At 35.1% G+C, this 18333-nt stretch overlaps 1 protein-coding gene across 3 annotated transcripts in view; it reads right to left on the bottom strand.

Moving 5' to 3' along the window:
• Positions 1–18333, bottom strand: part of LOC117917148 (protein CHROMATIN REMODELING 5) — a 53549-nt gene that overhangs the window by 17820 nt on the left and 17396 nt on the right. For all 3 annotated transcript variants that reach the window (XM_034833394.1, XM_034833396.1, XM_034833395.1), the window contains exons 4-13: positions 15675–16121; positions 11654–11878; positions 11400–11483; positions 4784–4843; positions 4568–4671; positions 4270–4321; positions 3797–3860; positions 1237–1330; positions 1036–1123; positions 743–877 (exon numbers count right to left, since the gene is read on the bottom strand). In XM_034833394.1, the coding sequence (XP_034689285.1) occupies positions 743–877; positions 1036–1123; positions 1237–1330; positions 3797–3860; positions 4270–4321; positions 4568–4671; positions 4784–4843; positions 11400–11483; positions 11654–11878; positions 15675–16121 (1353 nt within the window). The remainder of the gene's footprint in view (positions 1–742; positions 878–1035; positions 1124–1236; positions 1331–3796; positions 3861–4269; positions 4322–4567; positions 4672–4783; positions 4844–11399; positions 11484–11653; positions 11879–15674; positions 16122–18333) is intronic.

Here is an 18333-nt window from a genome sequence, read left to right as displayed (position 1 = left end):
CAACATACAGCAGATGGGTGAATTGAACTCCCTCACCACCCCTCCCTTTAACCCTACAGCTAGTCAAAAAGCCCCCATTAACCGCTCTCTTGATCAAACAGCTCAAGGCCTCCATACCTATTACAAAAAGATAGGGTGAAAGGGGGTCCCCTTGTCTCAACCCCCTGGAGACTGGGCAAGACATGATTCCTATTTTACATGGCAACCCAGATCCGCTAATCAAGAAACTGACAATCTCATGAAAGAAAGCCACAACATATATTGTGTTGATAAGAGACATTTACCCTCCTTGCAGTGTATGGATTACATTTACGGTTTATTGTATTGTATAATTTGTATGGCTATTGAGTTTTTACCTTTTATGCTGAACACATAGTAAAAGGAATGCAATTTAACAATTTCAAGGTTATTAAAATAATTTGAGTCAAGCAGGAATTTTTTGTTTTTTTAGAATTCTGATAATTTTTTTCTCAAGTCATGTGGCCCCATAATAAAATCAGTATATGTACCAAACTCAAACTTTCCATTGATAACAAACTATTTTAATTATCAAAATATAAAATAAAAAATAACATACAGTCACCATAATTAGGAAATAATGAAACACAATTTGCTTGGTCCAGAAAATGCCTTTTTTTTTTGGCCAGGGGGCAATTCTTTCTGTACATGCCAAAGATAACAAACAACTATAAATCCTGACAGCATAGCAACATCAACCCACCCAACACAAAGTATGACTCACCTCTCGGCTAGCACGGGTCCCAACATAAACAATGACATTCATGTCAGGAAGCCACTTCTTGAATTCTTTTGCCCAGTTTGATAAAGTCGATAATGGTACAACAACAAGAAATGGTCCATATATTTGTTGAGCATTCTGTAAGAACAAATGAATGTTTCCTTGGATTATAAGTCTACAAGGAACTACAAGAAAAAAGTAATAATAATAATAATAATGACAACAACAATAACAATAAATGATAATAAACAAAAAAGCAATAATAATACTACTAATAATAACTACTAGATGCTTACCTGCAAAAACCCAAGCATAGAAACTGACTGCACAGTTTTGCCAAGACCCATTTCATCAGCCAAAATAACATTAGTATCATTTCTCCAGCTGTTCTATGAAAGAGAAGCTGATTAGTATATATGCTAAAATTAGAATATTATATTTAAAGTACATTTTTTTAGTTTAAACTGATCATTCTAAAACAAAAGAAACCAGCATACCTGTTAACAAGAAAATTCAAGCCTTCAAGCTGATAATCACGAAGTTGTCCTCCCTTTAACCACCCAGGCTGCTCATCAAGCTTCCTTAAACTTGCTAAACAGAAAGAGTATTCTCAAGTTATATATTATTTGTGTTATTTGATCAGACATGCAAGTACCATATGGTTGAAAAGGAAGAAAAAGGAAAAAAAAGGGAGGAAAAATTTTGAAGGTTTTATTAACAAAATAATGTTGGTGTTTGAGAAACAATATGAGAATATACCATTAATGATCAATCAATCCATTCCACACTTAAATCACTTGGCTCAATGGCTCAAGCTTTTGTCGAATTTTGGTGGTAAAAATGGCTAAGGATTAAAGATAAAAATCAAAGTAAATGATATAAGATAGATTTAAGATAAAAATCAACCTTAATGAAGATTTTGAGTTAGTTTCTCACATGCTATGGTATCACAGTCACTTTTTTCCCTTTTACAGAATAAAGGAAATTTTATTATCAAAGAATGAAAGACACATGAGCGAACTCTTCGCTTATGATAAGCATTCACATCGCATACAGAACATAATTTGCAGCAAGCGGATGACATAGATAGCTGCTATAACTAGGTTTTGGGATAAGGGGTGTATATATATATATGTCACTAGCAATAATTGTAGGAAAGTTTCACTTTGAGACCCATACAAAATCTCAAGATGAGAATCATAGGAAATTTATCCTCACATTAAGGAATAGAGGATCTCAAGATCATTAGGAAGGAAATGAATTTCCCACATTCATCATAAGCAGAAAGCAAATGGGTTTAAGCTTGATTATCTGAAGCAGGAAGCAGTAACATCTCCAAACGCTACAGAGGTTTTAAAAAAGGTAATTCAAGTTCTACAAAATTGTTGGGCACCAATGTACTGATATGTGATTGATACTTCAGCAGTAATTCCAGTTTTTTGTCATTGATGCTAATAAGAACAAATGTTGGGCAAAAGAGGCATAAACTTTTCCTTCACCATTTTATTTGTACTGTATGGTTTCTACTCTCTTCTTTCTTCCTTCTTCCAGTTGTTCATGCAAAAACAACCATCGAATACAATTTAACTAATTCAACTTGATCTAGGGCAAACCTCCGACAGAAAGTAGTGGCTAAAAAGGTTCTCCATCAAACCTTCAGAACAAGCTTTTAAATACAGTAGAACCGAGTGCTCCAGATCTTTTGAATTTTATTAGACCATTAGAAGCATTCTTATGATTCTTGTGCCTTTCCTAATCAGTAAGACGCTCAACAATGTTGCATAGCAATCCATAGCAGAGGTTCTCTTTACAGTGTCCAAGGTAAAGTCTGAATATTTCCTAGTAGGTTAGTCAGGTTGGAGGATTCAAAACCCATACACACCAGTTGGTTGATGTTTTTTGAGGTTGAAGCTGTCAGTGATTTCAGAGGCTCAGAGGTATTACTCATGAAATTTTGGCAACTACTTGAGCTGCCTGGCTCATAACCAATCAATATTCAAGATGAGCATTACCCATAACAACCCATAGAGGCCATACCTCATATGAATAAACCTAACATTTATTGCCAGACACATTACAATTATAACAGGGGACTTCAAAACATCACCAGTAAGGCTGTAACCAGATTGGGGACTGACCAAACCACACTCTTTTTTTTTTACAGTAATCAGACAAAACAATCTTTACTTAGAAAATGAGTACATTTTACTAACAAAGAAAACAAAACAATGCAAGCAGGATGGTTTATATTCAGGTCAAGAAGGAAAAAAAAAGTAAAAAATAATTAAATAAAATGAAGACAACAACACTACCCTCAAGATCTGAAGACCCAACTCCTATTGGTGACTTAAAATGGTCCATATGGTGCTCCAGGGATATGTCTCCTTCCTAAGTTAAGAATTCCACTTCATTTACTGAACCAAGCTAACTGCACACAATTAAGCTCCATTTTTTTTTCTTTTTTGATAAATAAACACCAAATTCATTAAAAATTAAAAAACACCCCCAAGGACGCCACAATTGAGCTCCACTTCTATCCTATCCATATGGTCCATGATCACATTTGATGGATAGACAAGCCTCCAAGATTCCAGGGCATCAGAAAGCACCCATGCGATGACTGTTTATCAGGTATTCTAGCAAAAGCACTCCAGAAACCCGGAAACTGGTAATTTTCCTGAGGCCAGCTAGGATTGCCAACACCTCAGCCCTAACAGAATCCCCCTCAACAACCAGCTCTGAGAACACATTGACAACCTCATCCAAACAATTCTCAAAGATAACCCCAACTGATCAATAGCTTCTTAAAAATAATGCCAGATTGCCAACTATCATATAAAATAGAAAGAAGAACCAACTCCACATTGTCAGTGTTATAAAGGCAATGTGAGGAAATGCTTCAGTTATCAACTAACAGAAATAGAATTAGATAGGCAAGTAAGCCACTTTTCAGTTTTCACCTCAAAATCGGTGATTATTATTCTGCAAGTTATCAAACCTAGACATAAAACCGACAATTTGAACCAAGATAAGATGCGACTAAGGGACTATACGGACCTTTACTCTTCTTACGCTGCATGTCCACCATTTTTCCTTGGATGGCAGCTGCAGCTTCACGAGCCTGTTTAAAAAATGACAGATCAGGGATTTCAAAGAGTATAACATCCATGCTCTTATTTAACAAGAGAATCATCTATATTGATACTTGCAGCAAATACAAATAAAATAAAGAATGGAACAGTAATTAAAAAGAGATCAATGACAAGCAAAATTAATGAACTGTATGATCATAAAGAAAACTGGGGAGCTCTAATATAACTAAGATGATCTTGAATTACCATAGGTTATGAATCTAAATACATTTAGTTTAGTGATTAGTGGTAAAACGAATGTAAAAGCTATAGCCATAAAGGCAACTAGAAAGAAGAAAAATTAGCAAAGCACTTCTATAATTCAACAGTATGTGACCAAAAAAACAACCATTTGCATGTATTTTGGCAGAGAAATAAAAACATTAAATTGCATGCTACCTTGTACTCATCAATAGCATCTTGAGCAAATGCAATATCTACATCCTTCTCCCTAAAATGAAACAAATCACCATCATAAGCATTACAGCTTCCACCACAGAAAGAAATGAACAAAATATTGCAAGCACCAGAAAAGATACCAGCAGGGAATAGAAGCAGAAGTAATTTAGTAGCTTTTTTTATTTTCTTTTCTTTTTTTTCTTGGAGGGTGGTGGGTGGGGGAGGAGGGAGGAGGGGTTGGGGGAGTTGTGTGTTGAAAATAACTATAGTGTGTGGGTGTGTTCAAGTTTCAAAATACCATGTTGCTTCAGCATATGAGAGTCCCTGCCACTTGACTAAATACTCTGGCATCACATCACCTGAGCCCTCTTTACCAATTCTGTATGCAATTATTCTCTCCACCTGCAAATGCATTTGAGAAACTAAGCAGAGAGAATTACAAACTTGGAGAAGTAATCCAAAATAGTAACAAGGTTACAAACAAAAAACAAAAAATAAGATCAGTACAGCAAACCTGACTATTTTGTTTAATGAGGTCTAAGTCCATTTCCTTGCTTACATCATTGACTTCAATCTAATAGGTAAACAAACGCCAAAAGAAAAAAAAAAGGTTAATGGGTTTCATATATATAACTCAAGAATCAGGTTTATTCCATATCAACTTTAACTCCACTACAGAATAAAAAATAACATAGAATTAAAACTATGAAAAGAGATTAATGGGTTGTAATGCATACGAAATAAATGTGTAATTACTCAATTCCACGCCATAATCTCACATTAATTACCAACTGTTGGCAAGTTGGCATGAAGCAGTTCCAAAGAGAATTATAGGCAGAAATGTTAAGGTTGCATCATTATTATGTCACATGCGTGCACACAATGAAATTAAAATCCGCCTACAAAAAGAGAACAGCATTACTCTAATTCAGTGATTGACAGGGTCTCGAGGAGACTGGATGAATTGAAAAAGGTCTTTTAGTCTCTATGGGATAGAATTACTCTAATTCAAAGTTGCTTGTCCTACATCCCTAATTATTTCTTACCTTTTTTAAAGATTCCAGTATAAGTAGTCTCTAAGATTGAGAAATTACAAAGAAATTTTCTATAGACGAGAGTTGGGGAGGGTAGAAAAGATCATCTCATTGGTTGGGACCTAAGGTGTAAGCCTAAGGAGTATGGAGGTCTGAGACTTTAGATTGATCTCTCTGAGGAATTGTGCTTTCTTAAGGAAATGGCCTTAGAGATTCCCTAGGGAAAGTTTTAACCTTTGGCATCAAGTTTTTTTTTTTTTTTTAATGAGTAAATCAAGAGTGTATTATAAACAAAAAATGTAAAAACAGCGCTCCAAAGTACATGAGAGGTATACAACGAACGCTTAAAAGTGCAAAAAAAGAAGGACCAACAAAAACTACGCTCCCTTCAAAAGAACTCATCTAATCCACACAATCTGCAATTGAAGAAGGACCAGAAATTAAAAACAACCCAGACCAATCCCATAGATTACAAAGAAAAGCATGTTTTAGTCCTTCAACAGACTGTTCTTCATTCTCAAAAGCTCTTATGTTTATTTCCTTCCAAAATGGTCCAAAATAAGCAAAGAGGAGCTGCCCACTACACCTTTTTTCTCCTTTTACCAACAAAAGAACCATTTCATCTTAAATGCGTGTCTCTAACAGAAGGAAGTATCCAAAGCACACCAAACAGGGAGAACAAAAGATTCCATAACACTCTTGTCTTAACAAAATGGTTAAGGATGTGATCAATTGTTTCTTCCTCTTCAAGACAAAGAAAACATCTATTTGCTAAAGAGCACCCTCTTCTCTTTAAACAATCTAAAGTTAACACCTTTGCCCAAGACGCCTCTCAAGCAAAAAAAACCCACCTTCAAGGGAACCCAAGAATTCCAAATCACACTAGCAAGAAACCGCATTGTACTTTCTATCTCCAAGGTCAAATAAAGGGCTTTAACAGAAAACTTCTCATTTTTCAATCCTGTCCAAATCACTTTATCTTTTTGTTCCATGCACGTGCTCCTCCCTTGCAAACTCAAGAGAAACCACTCCACCAAATCCAGCTCTTAATCATTAAGGGCCCTAGAAAAATGAGGGGCCCAACACCCCCCTTCAACTGTCGAGTGTCAAACATCCACCACCAATCCTCCTTAGAATCAGCAATAGCATAAAGAGCAAGGTAAGAAGTACATAGTGCCATATCACCACACCACTTGTCCTTCCAAAATTTCACCCTTTGCCCACTACCAACCGAGAAATCAACTTTATTATGTAAGAGCTCCCATTCCTTTCTAATGGCTTTCCATAACCTTATCCCATAACTTTCTCTCACCACCTTGGAGCACCAGCCTCCCTCTTCCACCCCGTACTTGCCATTAATAACTTGCTTCCACAAAGCCCCCCTATCCTCTGCAAACCACTAGCTCCATTTACCTAAAGGGCTTTGTTAAGCTTAGTAAGATTCTTTACTAGCATTTATGAGACAAATCCTAATAGATGATACGCCAACATTATAGTCAGATGGTCACATAGTTATCTCTCAAAGGCCATTGCACCAGTGTTCCAGGTTTCTTCAAGTTACACTCGTCTTGTGGTGGGTGATGATGAATATTCGCTTCTAAGAGGATTTGTGGTGGGGGGATCAACCTTTGTGTCCACAATTTCCATCTCTTTATAGAGTTGTCATAGTAAAAGATCTTACCATTTCAACTATCCTTAGCCACTCTTCTTTTTCTTCTTCTTGGAATCTTAATTTTTTCCGCAACCTTACGAATTCGAAGATTGAGGATCTTGAAAGACTCATGTCATCCCTCACTCATGCACTTGTCTTCATCCACCCTATATGCGAGAGTGTGATCATTGACCTCTTCAGGATTATTTACTGTCAAATCATTCTTCATGACTTTGACTAATACATCAGATTTTGTTCTTTTCTCCCCGACTAAATATATATGGAAATCTAAAGTCTTATCTAAGGTTAAGGGTCTTTACTTGGTTAGTAGCACACAAGAAGGTAAATACCAGCAACATACTATAATTAAAAAGACCTTTCAAGTCCTCAAGCCTGACTAATGTATTTTATTTAAGGGAGAAAAGAGTGTAGTGATCATTTCTTTCTACATTGTCCGATAACTTTGGGGCTTTGGCACTAGCTATTCAAACAAGTCAAGGTTGTTTGCGTTCCACCCAAGAGTATATGCGAATCTGCGATATAATGATCAACTCATATAAAGGTTTGGGGAACTCTGTTAGAAGCAAGACTCTTTGACAAATAGCTTGTCACACATTACTTTGGATTGTGTGGCAAGAGAAAAATGTCAAGATTTTAGGATAAGTGAAGGATGACAAAGGGGTTGTGGGAGTTACTACTTTTAAAGGCATTTCGCTTAGTGTAATCAAACTCAATTGGCTTTTGGTGCATAAATCAAAATGGTTTGGACATCCCTAAGAGGAGTTGCGTTTGTGGTATAAACCTTTTGCATCGATTCCTTTTATGGTAGAGGAGGTCAATCATATTATGATCAGGTTTTTTCGTAATAGTGGGGAGGACTCCTCATCCTTCTCATATTTTCATTAATAAATATATGCTTCTCTTGTTTCTAATCAAAAAGAAAAAAGAAAAAAGAGGAGGAAAACAGCATTGAACTTAAAACTAGGAAAAGAGATAAATGAGTAATGATCACTAAGAACAATCCCATGCCATAATCTCACATTAATTACCAACTGTTCGACAATTAGTACGGAGCAATTCTAGAGACTACAATACACAAAAATGTTAACATTGTGTCATTATTGTCACTCACACACACACACACTGATCACAATTTTTTTTTCCATTTTTGATAGGCAAATAAAGTGAGAATTTAAAAATAAAAATTTAAAAAAAAAATCAGAAACAAAAAATACGTATTAAATGAGAAAAGAAACATGAGAAGGATGAGGAATCCTCCACATAAAGTACAAGCCTGATCAAATTGAGAATATATATTAAAACCACCAAAATGAATAACGCACCGATGTACAAAGGACATATACAACAAACGCTAGAAGGCCAAGCAAAAAAACTACTCCCTCAACAAGCATCCAACCAATCTACAAAATCAATTAAAGGCAGAGAGTCTTCATCTATGCAAAACTAGAACCCCAATAAGAGGTTGCTAAGGAAATTGCTTTTAAGCCTTTGGTCAGATTTCTCCTCATTTTAAAACAATCTTCAATTCCTTTAGTTTCATATTATCCAAAAGAAATGCAAATGGGCACAACCCTTCATGCCTTCTCATTTTCCAACAAAGTGGTCATGCCAATCTAAGAGAGTTTCTCTAACCGTGAAAAAAAAAACCTTGGATACACCAAACAAAGAGAACAACAACTACCTTAAAATCCTAGTCTTGGCATAATGAAGAAGGAAAACATCCGTTCACTAACAACCATCCTCTTCTTTGGAGATAATCTAAAGTCAAGACCTTAGCCCAACCAGCCTCCTAAGCAAAAAGGCTTTCCTTAGACAGAACCTATGGATTCCAAAGTATCCCTAGTGGAAAAGGAATGGCACAACCTAGCTCCAAGATAGAATAAAGAGCTTTGATGGAGAAACCTCCATAACTAAAATCGTCAAATCACATCCAATAATGCTGCCCAATAACCCAGCTGATTCCCTCAACATGCCACCCATGAGCTGCTTTTGCACATCTTTTTATAGGGCAAGCTATTATATATATAAAGTGTCAAAATAGAGGGATTTAGAGGTTATTTGCTCATATAAAACATTAGGGAATGGGAGACATGCAAGATTGAAATATTAAACTGGTTGCTCATTTTGGGTGATTCTCCTAGGTGGCAAGGAAGGGATGGCCTTTCTATGAGGAAATTAGAAAGTCATTTTTCAGTTAATAGATAAGGAGGAGAACTCCAAACAATTTAACTACAGAACTCAATAAAGATTGTTGATCAGGAGCTCTCCCAAGATTGGATTGTTAACTGCATCACCAATTTAACTTTCATTATCCTTTTCCTAGAGAAAGTTAGATCTTTAGCAATCAGACTTTAGACCCATATGTAAAAAATTCTAGCTAAGGTCCTCTCTAAATGATCCTATAAGGTGCTCCATGAGATAATGTCCCATTGCTAAGGAGCCTGCATCAAGAGTAGACAAAATCTTCTGGGCATCCTAATGGCAAAATGGGTCATCATTAAGGGGGATTCAAAAAAATGCTTGTCAGTTTCAGTGCTTGTTAATGGGCAAGCTAGGGGTTGGATTGAGACCACAAGAGGTATCCATCAAGGAGGCCTTCTCTCACCATCCCTTTTTACTATAGTGGTGCATGCTCTACTAGGATGATTCTTAGAACTAAAGTGTTGTCTTGTTGAGGACATTGACATTGGAAGGGATCCTGTGAGGATGTCTCATCTGCAATTTGTTGATGGAACTAATTTCTTCTCTAATGATTTGATTGAGAATGTCTCCAATCTTAAACTCATTCTGGAAAGTCCTCAATCTGGTTGCAACCCTCAAGATTAACCCATTTGCATGTTCCTCTTGCTGCTAAACCCAAAATATCAATTTTGGAACCCGACTGTTAAGAAATTTTTAGGATGCTTAATGAGCAGAAAAAATCTTATTTGTCCTCAGATGTTCTGAGGATGGGAGCAGACACTGAGATTTGAGGTTTCTTAGGAGTTCAAACGGTTGGCTAAGATATGAGTCCTTTCTCTTGTCAAGATTTCTTGCCCACTTGAGTTTTGATACTTCATTCCCACAGGAATGGAAAGAAAAAGGTGTCCTGCAACAAAGAATTTCATTTTCCTTCTCTTTCTATAGTCCTAAATATTTTTCATTTACAAGGGTTTTTCATCTTTTATACTTTTTTTTTACTAGAAACAAGATTATTCATTTCATCAGAATTTGGTAAATACAATGAAAGATAAGAGTCCTTCCAAGATTTACAAAAACACTGATCAAAAAGAAAAAGTATGACTATAACTCCAAATATAAGCAAAAACCAATTGCACATCTTATAGAGGAACCAAAAACAAAGGACAACCCAAGACCACACTACACATCTCAAGGGGGTAAAAAGAAGCAACATCTTTTTGTATATTTACCTACTTTTATCAATACAATATAAATATACTTTTTTACCTACATATAGGAAGAAGCAACATCTCTCATGTGCAGTAAATAAAGACACGAACTTTTTAGAGAAGAAAAGTCAACAATTTTCCAATCATTAATAATATTGCATAAGACAAGCTCCACTAAGGATATCGAAGTAGAAAGTATAAAGGTTTACAACAGCAGTGTCTTTTTGCCTCAAGAGACCTTACAACCTATCCATACCCTAAGGGGTAACTTTTTCCCCTATGGAAAAGATAGTCAATTATTTCTCACAAAATAACATTTGAAACATAAAATTTGTTATCTTCAAATTAATTTGCAAACCATAAAGTGAATCTGAAATTTCTTAGCAAGATTTGACATGAAGAAAACCATAATGAGTGCTTTATAAAGATTTAAAATGGTGATTAAAAGTGAAGTTTACACAAAAGCACAACTCAGTTTTCCTCCATAAACCAAGCAACTTTTTGCACCATATTTCTTTTTCTCATCCTTGAAACAGTTGGGAGAAGTGGAGAACATGCATAAAAGATTTTTCACAAAACAATGAAAGGCTCATTAGCCCTGCATCCAAACCATAGTCCACAGTGAAACAGTAAATCAGGTGGTTTGAACTTCTATTAAATGAGCTATGACAATATTTGACAAATTTGCCATCTTAAATTTCATAAAAATGATTGGGGTGGAAAAGATAAACAGGCAGGCTTTCTTTATATGCAAAGATAACAGATAAGTTTCAAGAAATATATGCCACTTCTTTGTTACACTTACACAACAAAACAGTTTGTTTCCACTTGTGGTAGTAATCTGCCTTCCAAGAAGCAACAGAATTCTACACCAATCATTTCATCCTTTTTTTTCTATAGCATCCCTCATTTACGGCTAAACATTTGAAGATGCAACTTCATTGCTTTAACGAAATTCATGCACAAGTAGACATTATGAAGGAAAGTCTCATATCTAAACTTGCAAATACAAAAATAACGAAGGGTAGACATTACCTCCTCACGTGAAAACATGTTCCTGTACTTCACTTCCTCCATCACTTTTTTGGTGTAATTTAAAACCTTCTTAAAACCACTAAGCTGCAATTTACAAAGACAAATATACATATATATATATATATATATATATATATATTATGAGACAAACAAGAAAGAAGTTTCAGTATAAAATAAAGCTCTACAAAAAAATGCATTCAACTAAAAACATCTTAACACATACAAAAAACCCACAGAGTGTTCAAAAGGCTTACATTTTGTAGATCAGAAAATGATTTCCACTGACAGTGCAAATGAGACTGGCCTTTCCATTTTATTAAGAACTCCATCTCATTCCAGTTGGGTTCAAAGTCAAACAAGTGGCTTAACAGAATGGGCTCTGTTGATTTATTATTCTTTAGAGCCTCGTCGGCCATGCCTTTTGGCTGATGCCAAAGCACCTTTTCGATTGAATCGCAATCTTCCTCTTCAATTTCCTCCTTCAGAAAATAATAACAATAAATGATGAGAGGTCCTTCCACTGATAAAAACCAAATAGGAAAGGAAACAGGAAGAAAGGGCGAAATTCTGTGTGTGCACACGCATGTCCCAAGGTGGGGGGGTGGCCTTCTCTTTGTAAGCACATTCACACAAGGTATATGGCCTGGGCTAGCACATAAATAACAGAACTACTGTCATTCATTAGATTGGTAAAATTAAAAAATTTTATTAGCACTCATCCACTAGAGTGTAATTGTCATTTGTATTTCTAATTCATTTTTTATCATACTTTCTGTAGTCCCTCTGTATATAAGTGGTCCCCCATTATTTGTTAACAACTCTTTAATATATCTATATTTGCCTATCAAAACACATGCATACACGAAAGCACACACATATATTAGCATGCAAGATCACTCCACAAGCAGATGACAGCACCAAGATAAGAAACCAGTTCCTAATTATTCATAATTAAAATTCACCACATTTTAGACTTCATCATATTCCACCCTAGCCACAATCATACTTCACCTTCCAATATGTCTTCAACATGTTGCATGTTTTATGTTTCTTCTCTGTAAAAGGACAATATGTCTCTAAAACATCAAGGGCAAAGAGAGGAAAACATCAAAGAGCAGCAAAGCAGAATTCAACTTGGGTAAAAGTCTTCCATATAGTCTTTCAAAATATCACTGCCAATTCCACTTAATGTTATTCTACTTAGTTGGCTTTTGGTTTGTAATTCAAAAGGGGTGGATAACATTTGAGAGAGTTTGATTTTGGTTTTTGAGATATTCTGTACATGCTTTTATCAGTAGTTCTCCTTGTACAGTAGAGGAGTATAGTCTTTGATCAGGTCTTGTACTTTGTGGGAAGGATCTCTCATCCTTCTCTTCAACTTTACTATTATCAATATATATTGTTTATGATAAAAATAAAAATAAAAAAGTCACCACTCTATCATCAAGATATCTGCTTACAGACCAGCAAATAACTGAGTCCATAAACACGTGATAGCATGTGATAAAAATCTCAAGTACAACCCAAGTATATCTCATGAAACTTGTGAGACTGAAAATGTTCAATAAAACAAAATAGATGGTACACCCAAAAATTTCATTCCAAGAGATCTCCCTTAACCCCATCAACAATTCCATAATACTTCTTCAATGCATCCCCTTAGCTTGCTAGTTTGAAGTGGAAAAAATGGTATTCACAAGTGATTAAGTATGCCCCTCGTCCCAAGTTGGCCAAATTATCATGAAAAAGACGATTAAAAAGAAAAATCCATCACAAGCTATCAATGAGGCTAGGAATTAGCCACAACCCAAGGTAGTAACAAGTATTGCTAGGCCTATGATTTCTTGGGGGAATTGCCCAAAAAGGACATCTGAGTTAGATTCTTTGCCAAATAGCTCTCACATTGGGATATTTCCCATCCCAGGATTTCTTTTCATCCAAATAAATCCACAAAATCGCACTTCATAGCTGATACACAGTATTTCAAACATAAAAGATACATATCCCAAAACGATGTAAAACCAGGCAATTAATAAAACACTAATCAACCAGTGAACTACTCCACTTTGCACAAGATACACTATTGAATAATGGGACTTTTAGGCTTCCAATCAGAATATTATCACCAGTAATCAATTTTTTTTTTTTTGGTGCTGATTTAACGAAGCAAAGGCTTGCTTTAAAACTTTAAATCAACATAGAGGAGAGAACATGATTTTTTTTTTCCCCTTTTTTTGATAGGCTACATAGGGGAGAGAACATGATTGCCATTTTGGTTTTTAACAAAATGGGAAAATACATCTATCTATCTATCTATCTGGGGAGAGAACATGATTGTCATTTTGGTTTTTAACAAAATGGGAAAATCTGTCTATCTATCTATCTATCAAATTTGGACAGGAAGAATATCAAATTTGGACAAGAAGAACCATCCTTCAGTCCATGTTAGCTTTTTTGCACTTTGAAACCTCTAACTTGCCCAAGTTCAGTACGTCCAAATGGTATATTTGAAACTGTGCATTCCTCCTTCCAAGCACTAATAGCCTTAAATTCTCTTTGTATCAGCACTTCACTACTATTATTTGCTATGTCCACTGTCATCCTACGTTATTTTGCAATCAGAGCTATAGTTCAGCATGTCAACAATAGATAAGAATCTATTGGGGAAACCTATGTGGAGAAGAAAGTTTAGCTGTTGATTGTAAATGGGAGTGAGAGTTACAAAGTGTGTTGGATAGAGAGGTTGATGAAGAACAGTCCATGGATACTTGTAAGCACAATAGACCTCCTAGGGAAATTATTAACCCCCAATTTTTCAGCACTAATCATAGTAATGAAATGTTTGTTTCTCTTCCAAAAAAATTGATAAATAAATAAATAACTTTGCACTCATAGCCCTAAATTCTCTTCTTATCAGCACCTAGCCATCATCCTTATTCTGCTAGGATTTGTCAATTAGGGGTGTCTGTATAAGCTTGTAATCTTTTCTTTAAAGGATATTAATAATAGTATAGCAGAATTTTCAGCAGCTTTGGAGAGATTAAGAATTAAGTGATACAACCCTAAAACTAGGTGTGATGCTAGTATTATTCTAGTAGCTATTACAAAAGTAGACTCAATGTCTCTTATTGATTTTGTAGATTGGGCAGGTTCTTGATGAGGGAGAGAGTGGCTGTTTTTGATTGCCCTCTTCGGTTGTGCCTTTTGGTAACCTTTGGATATGTCCTATATACCTTAGCATATAGCATCTTTGTTTGTTATTTATACAAATTACCTTTTTACTTATCAAAAAACATTCTAGTAGTTTCTCCATTTTGTTCTCAATTCTCTCTAATTCTTTTTAAAAAATAATAATAATAAAAAATCTGCGATCCATCTTTAAACTTTCATTGTCAATCACCATTTAAACCTTCAATTAGCTACTTCCATAGCCCAACACCCACTGCAGCCAAGATCTATTTAAAGCCCTAAACCATATCCAAACAAGCCTCCTTTACTAAATCTTTTCTTTTCAGAAAACTGGAAAAATGCATTAAGGACAAGAAATGCAATGCCAAGACAGTGCAAGGCATTAAGCATTTGCCATAATAGTAACTATGAAGCTAAGGAAGTCATTAAACCTTGATTGGTGGATGTTACCATGGAAAGTAAACGACCTTCCGATGGCATGTGCAAGGCTTGGACAAAACACAAAGAGAAGTATGGAAATGGCAACTTTGTGCCTATTTTGGTAAATTTGGAAAGAGAGGAATGCAAGAGTCTTCAAGGAAGAGGAGCTTCCTGATTAGAAGTTGAAAGGGTTTCTCACGGATCCCTTTCGAATTGCTCTAAAGTTCCTTTGGGGCTGGTGAACTGCTCTCTTTTGGACTATATTGATGGATTGAATTTGAGCTAGAACGTAGCTTTTGTAGTTTTCCATGTTCTTTTCTTTTTGTGGTGATTTTTGTACACTCCTTCCAATGTACAGGTGTTGTACCACCTTTCCTTAGGCAATTGTTTATAAAATACTATTTGCCTGTAACGAATAAAAAAGAAATGATTAAACCTTAATTAAATCCCAGTCTACTCCAATTTTTTAGCACCCATAGCCCTAAATTCTCTTTACATCAGCTTTTGATTGCTATCATTGCCACTTCCTTTGTAGTCTTACATCAACATTCTAAACTATGTAAACTTCAAAACAGAAGATATTGACACAAGCTTCATTAGAGGCATGAACTAAAAAGGGAAAATAATAAGTACATTGCTATAATGTAATAGGTAAGCAGAATGCACCTTTTGGCTCTTTTTCTTCTTGCCTTCATCAATTTCTTCACTTTCCTCACTTTCAACATATGATACCTTCCTCACTGATCTACTTGAGGTGCGGAGCTCACTGTTCCGTCCAATGATATTTGCTGTAGTACTGGACTGACCACCTTTACTTTTTCGGAGATGTGCACCTCTCCTTGTCATGCTTTTGAAATCCTCATCACTATCATTTTCGGAATCCTTTTCATAAGAATCTTCATCTTCCAATGACGTTCTGCCTCTTTTTCTTCGACCAGGTGCAGGGAATGATTTATGCTCTTTCGTGGGTTTTAAACCACGTCCACTGTTACCTCGTAGTCTACCCTTGGGTTTCTTCATATAATATGCATCATCCTCATCTGAGACATCTAGATCATCATTGCTATTATCATCTTCATCAGAATCTTCACCATTCCAGTCCTTATCCTGGTACTGTTGCCCCAAGAAGAGAAAAAAAATGTTAGTTCACTGAAAGTTCACTTTCTTTTTTCCTTTTTTTTAAATAATGAAATATATTCCCTGAAATAAGTTAAAAGGACAAGAAATCCTTCCAAAACGACAAGGATCTAAAAAAAAAAAAAAGAGTATAATAAGCTTCCAAAACTATGCATTGCACTAGGCTTTTAAAGCAAGCACATGGTAGGGACAATGAAGTACATCATATACATACTAAAAACCAAGTAAAGAAGATGCCTTGAGGCCTAGCTCAAGTGGTAAACAGTTGGGGTGGGTTTATTAAAGGTTTCAGGTTCAAATCCCAATGGGGACAAAAAAAGAAAAAAAAATACCTATAAGGAGAAAAAAAAAAAAAAAAAGGTAAAGAAGATAAACACATATTTATCTTCACAAATGTGTACGTAAATTATAGCAGCAAACATCAGAAAACTAGAAAGGCATAGAGAATACTAGTGTCCAACCAGCTTATGGACAGACAATAGAGTGTAGCTATAGGCTTAAAAGCCCATATAGACCTAGCAAAATATAATTCCCTCAGAGTGGAACTGATCATAAACAAAATCCATCTCAATTTTATAGATCCATGTCTCTTATGAAGAGAAATGACATTGTTTTTTCACAAGGAGCAATGCTTTAAAAGGATAAAGGTGGTCTTGAGACGTTTTGCCTAAATGAGGCGAGGCGTAAGCCTCAAGGCAAAATGAGGCATAAGCCTCAACTTAAACGAATAAATAATAAATAATTATCAAAAAATAAATAAATAAATAAATAAATAAATAATCTCATAAAATCACAATAAAATTGGGCATAAACTTCATAATGATAAAATTAATTATTTTTCATTGTTAATAATTCTAATTTAGTTCCTTTTTCTCTCATAAAATTTAGCTCTCTCTCATGGTTTTACCAAATAATTTTAACATTACTATTACAATCACCAAGATCCTCCAAGGAATATAATAATATCAAATTGCTATAATATTCTCCCCATTTGCGCTAATATCCAACCATCCCTCTTCTTTGTCCACCAATTGTAGTGGTATCTTTTTTTATCCATCAATAATTAAATTATATATGAGATCAAACACTAAGAGTGTCAACAATTCCCTTATTCTTCTCAACCTCGTTTTCCCTTCCATTTACATTTTAAAAGTTAACTGAAAGTTAATTAAGCCTTTGTAAAGGGTTTAACCAAGTAGGGACCCAATACAAAATGCATGAAATCTATATCAGAAATCCACAAAAGCATAGAAAATTGAACCCATTAAAACTCATTGAATATTAAGATTTAAGCCTCTTATAAAATATATACCAAAAGTCCATAAAGGCCAAAAACCCTTTGAATATTCAAGTCTAAGGCCTCAACAGCCATGAGGCTATAGCCTCAAAGCTATAAGCCTTGATAAGTGAGGCTTAAGCCTCAATTACCTTAACTGAGGTGATAGCCTCAAGGCTAATTTGTAGAGCCTCGCCTTGAGACGATCCTCAAGGCGTAAGCCTCAATAGCCTTTTAAAACATGGATAAGGAACAATGGAATTGCATAACAGGGTTTTCTTTATCTTTTCTTCCCACCAATGAGATAAATAGAGTTTTAATATGATAGACTTATTTGGATAGACCCAAAAAGAGTCAAACACCTAAAAACATACTAAAACATAAGTTTTAAGCCTGAATTTTTCTACATGACATTCAAAGAAATAAAAATAATACAAAATATGATTTTTTTTATTTTTTTTTGATAGGTATAAAAAAAATAAAAAAAAATTACATTTTGTAAAATAATACAAAATATGATATATCCATTACTAACAGCTGAGTCCTCTCCAAATCACAGGAGATAGTTGCCCATCATCATACAGCTCACTTACTAGTCATGCTTACACATTCAAACAATCTTTTAGAGAAGCATCAAGTGATCCGGCTCAACAAACCAAGTGCCAACAAACATTTTAAAAGCTAAAGGTGGTTTTGAGGTGTTTTGCCCAAATAAGGAGAGAGATAAGCATCAACGCAAAATGAAGCATAAGCCTCAACATATCCATTGAAACTACATTAACACAAATGACAGTATCTAAGCTCAGACTAGAAACATAAGCTTTTTCAAAATGTACTTATGAAAACCAAGCTTTTGTCATGGACAGTCTCTTAAATTGATGTTCCCAAACAACGGTGATAATGAAAAAGAAG

This window comes from Vitis riparia, chromosome 6 (assembly GCF_004353265.1).
Source record: "Vitis riparia cultivar Riparia Gloire de Montpellier isolate 1030 chromosome 6, EGFV_Vit.rip_1.0, whole genome shotgun sequence".
Classification (NCBI taxonomy): Eukaryota; Viridiplantae; Streptophyta; class Magnoliopsida; order Vitales; family Vitaceae; genus Vitis; species Vitis riparia.
The sequence above is the reverse complement of the archived record's forward strand: the minus strand, read 5'-3'. Positions and strand labels throughout refer to the sequence as shown.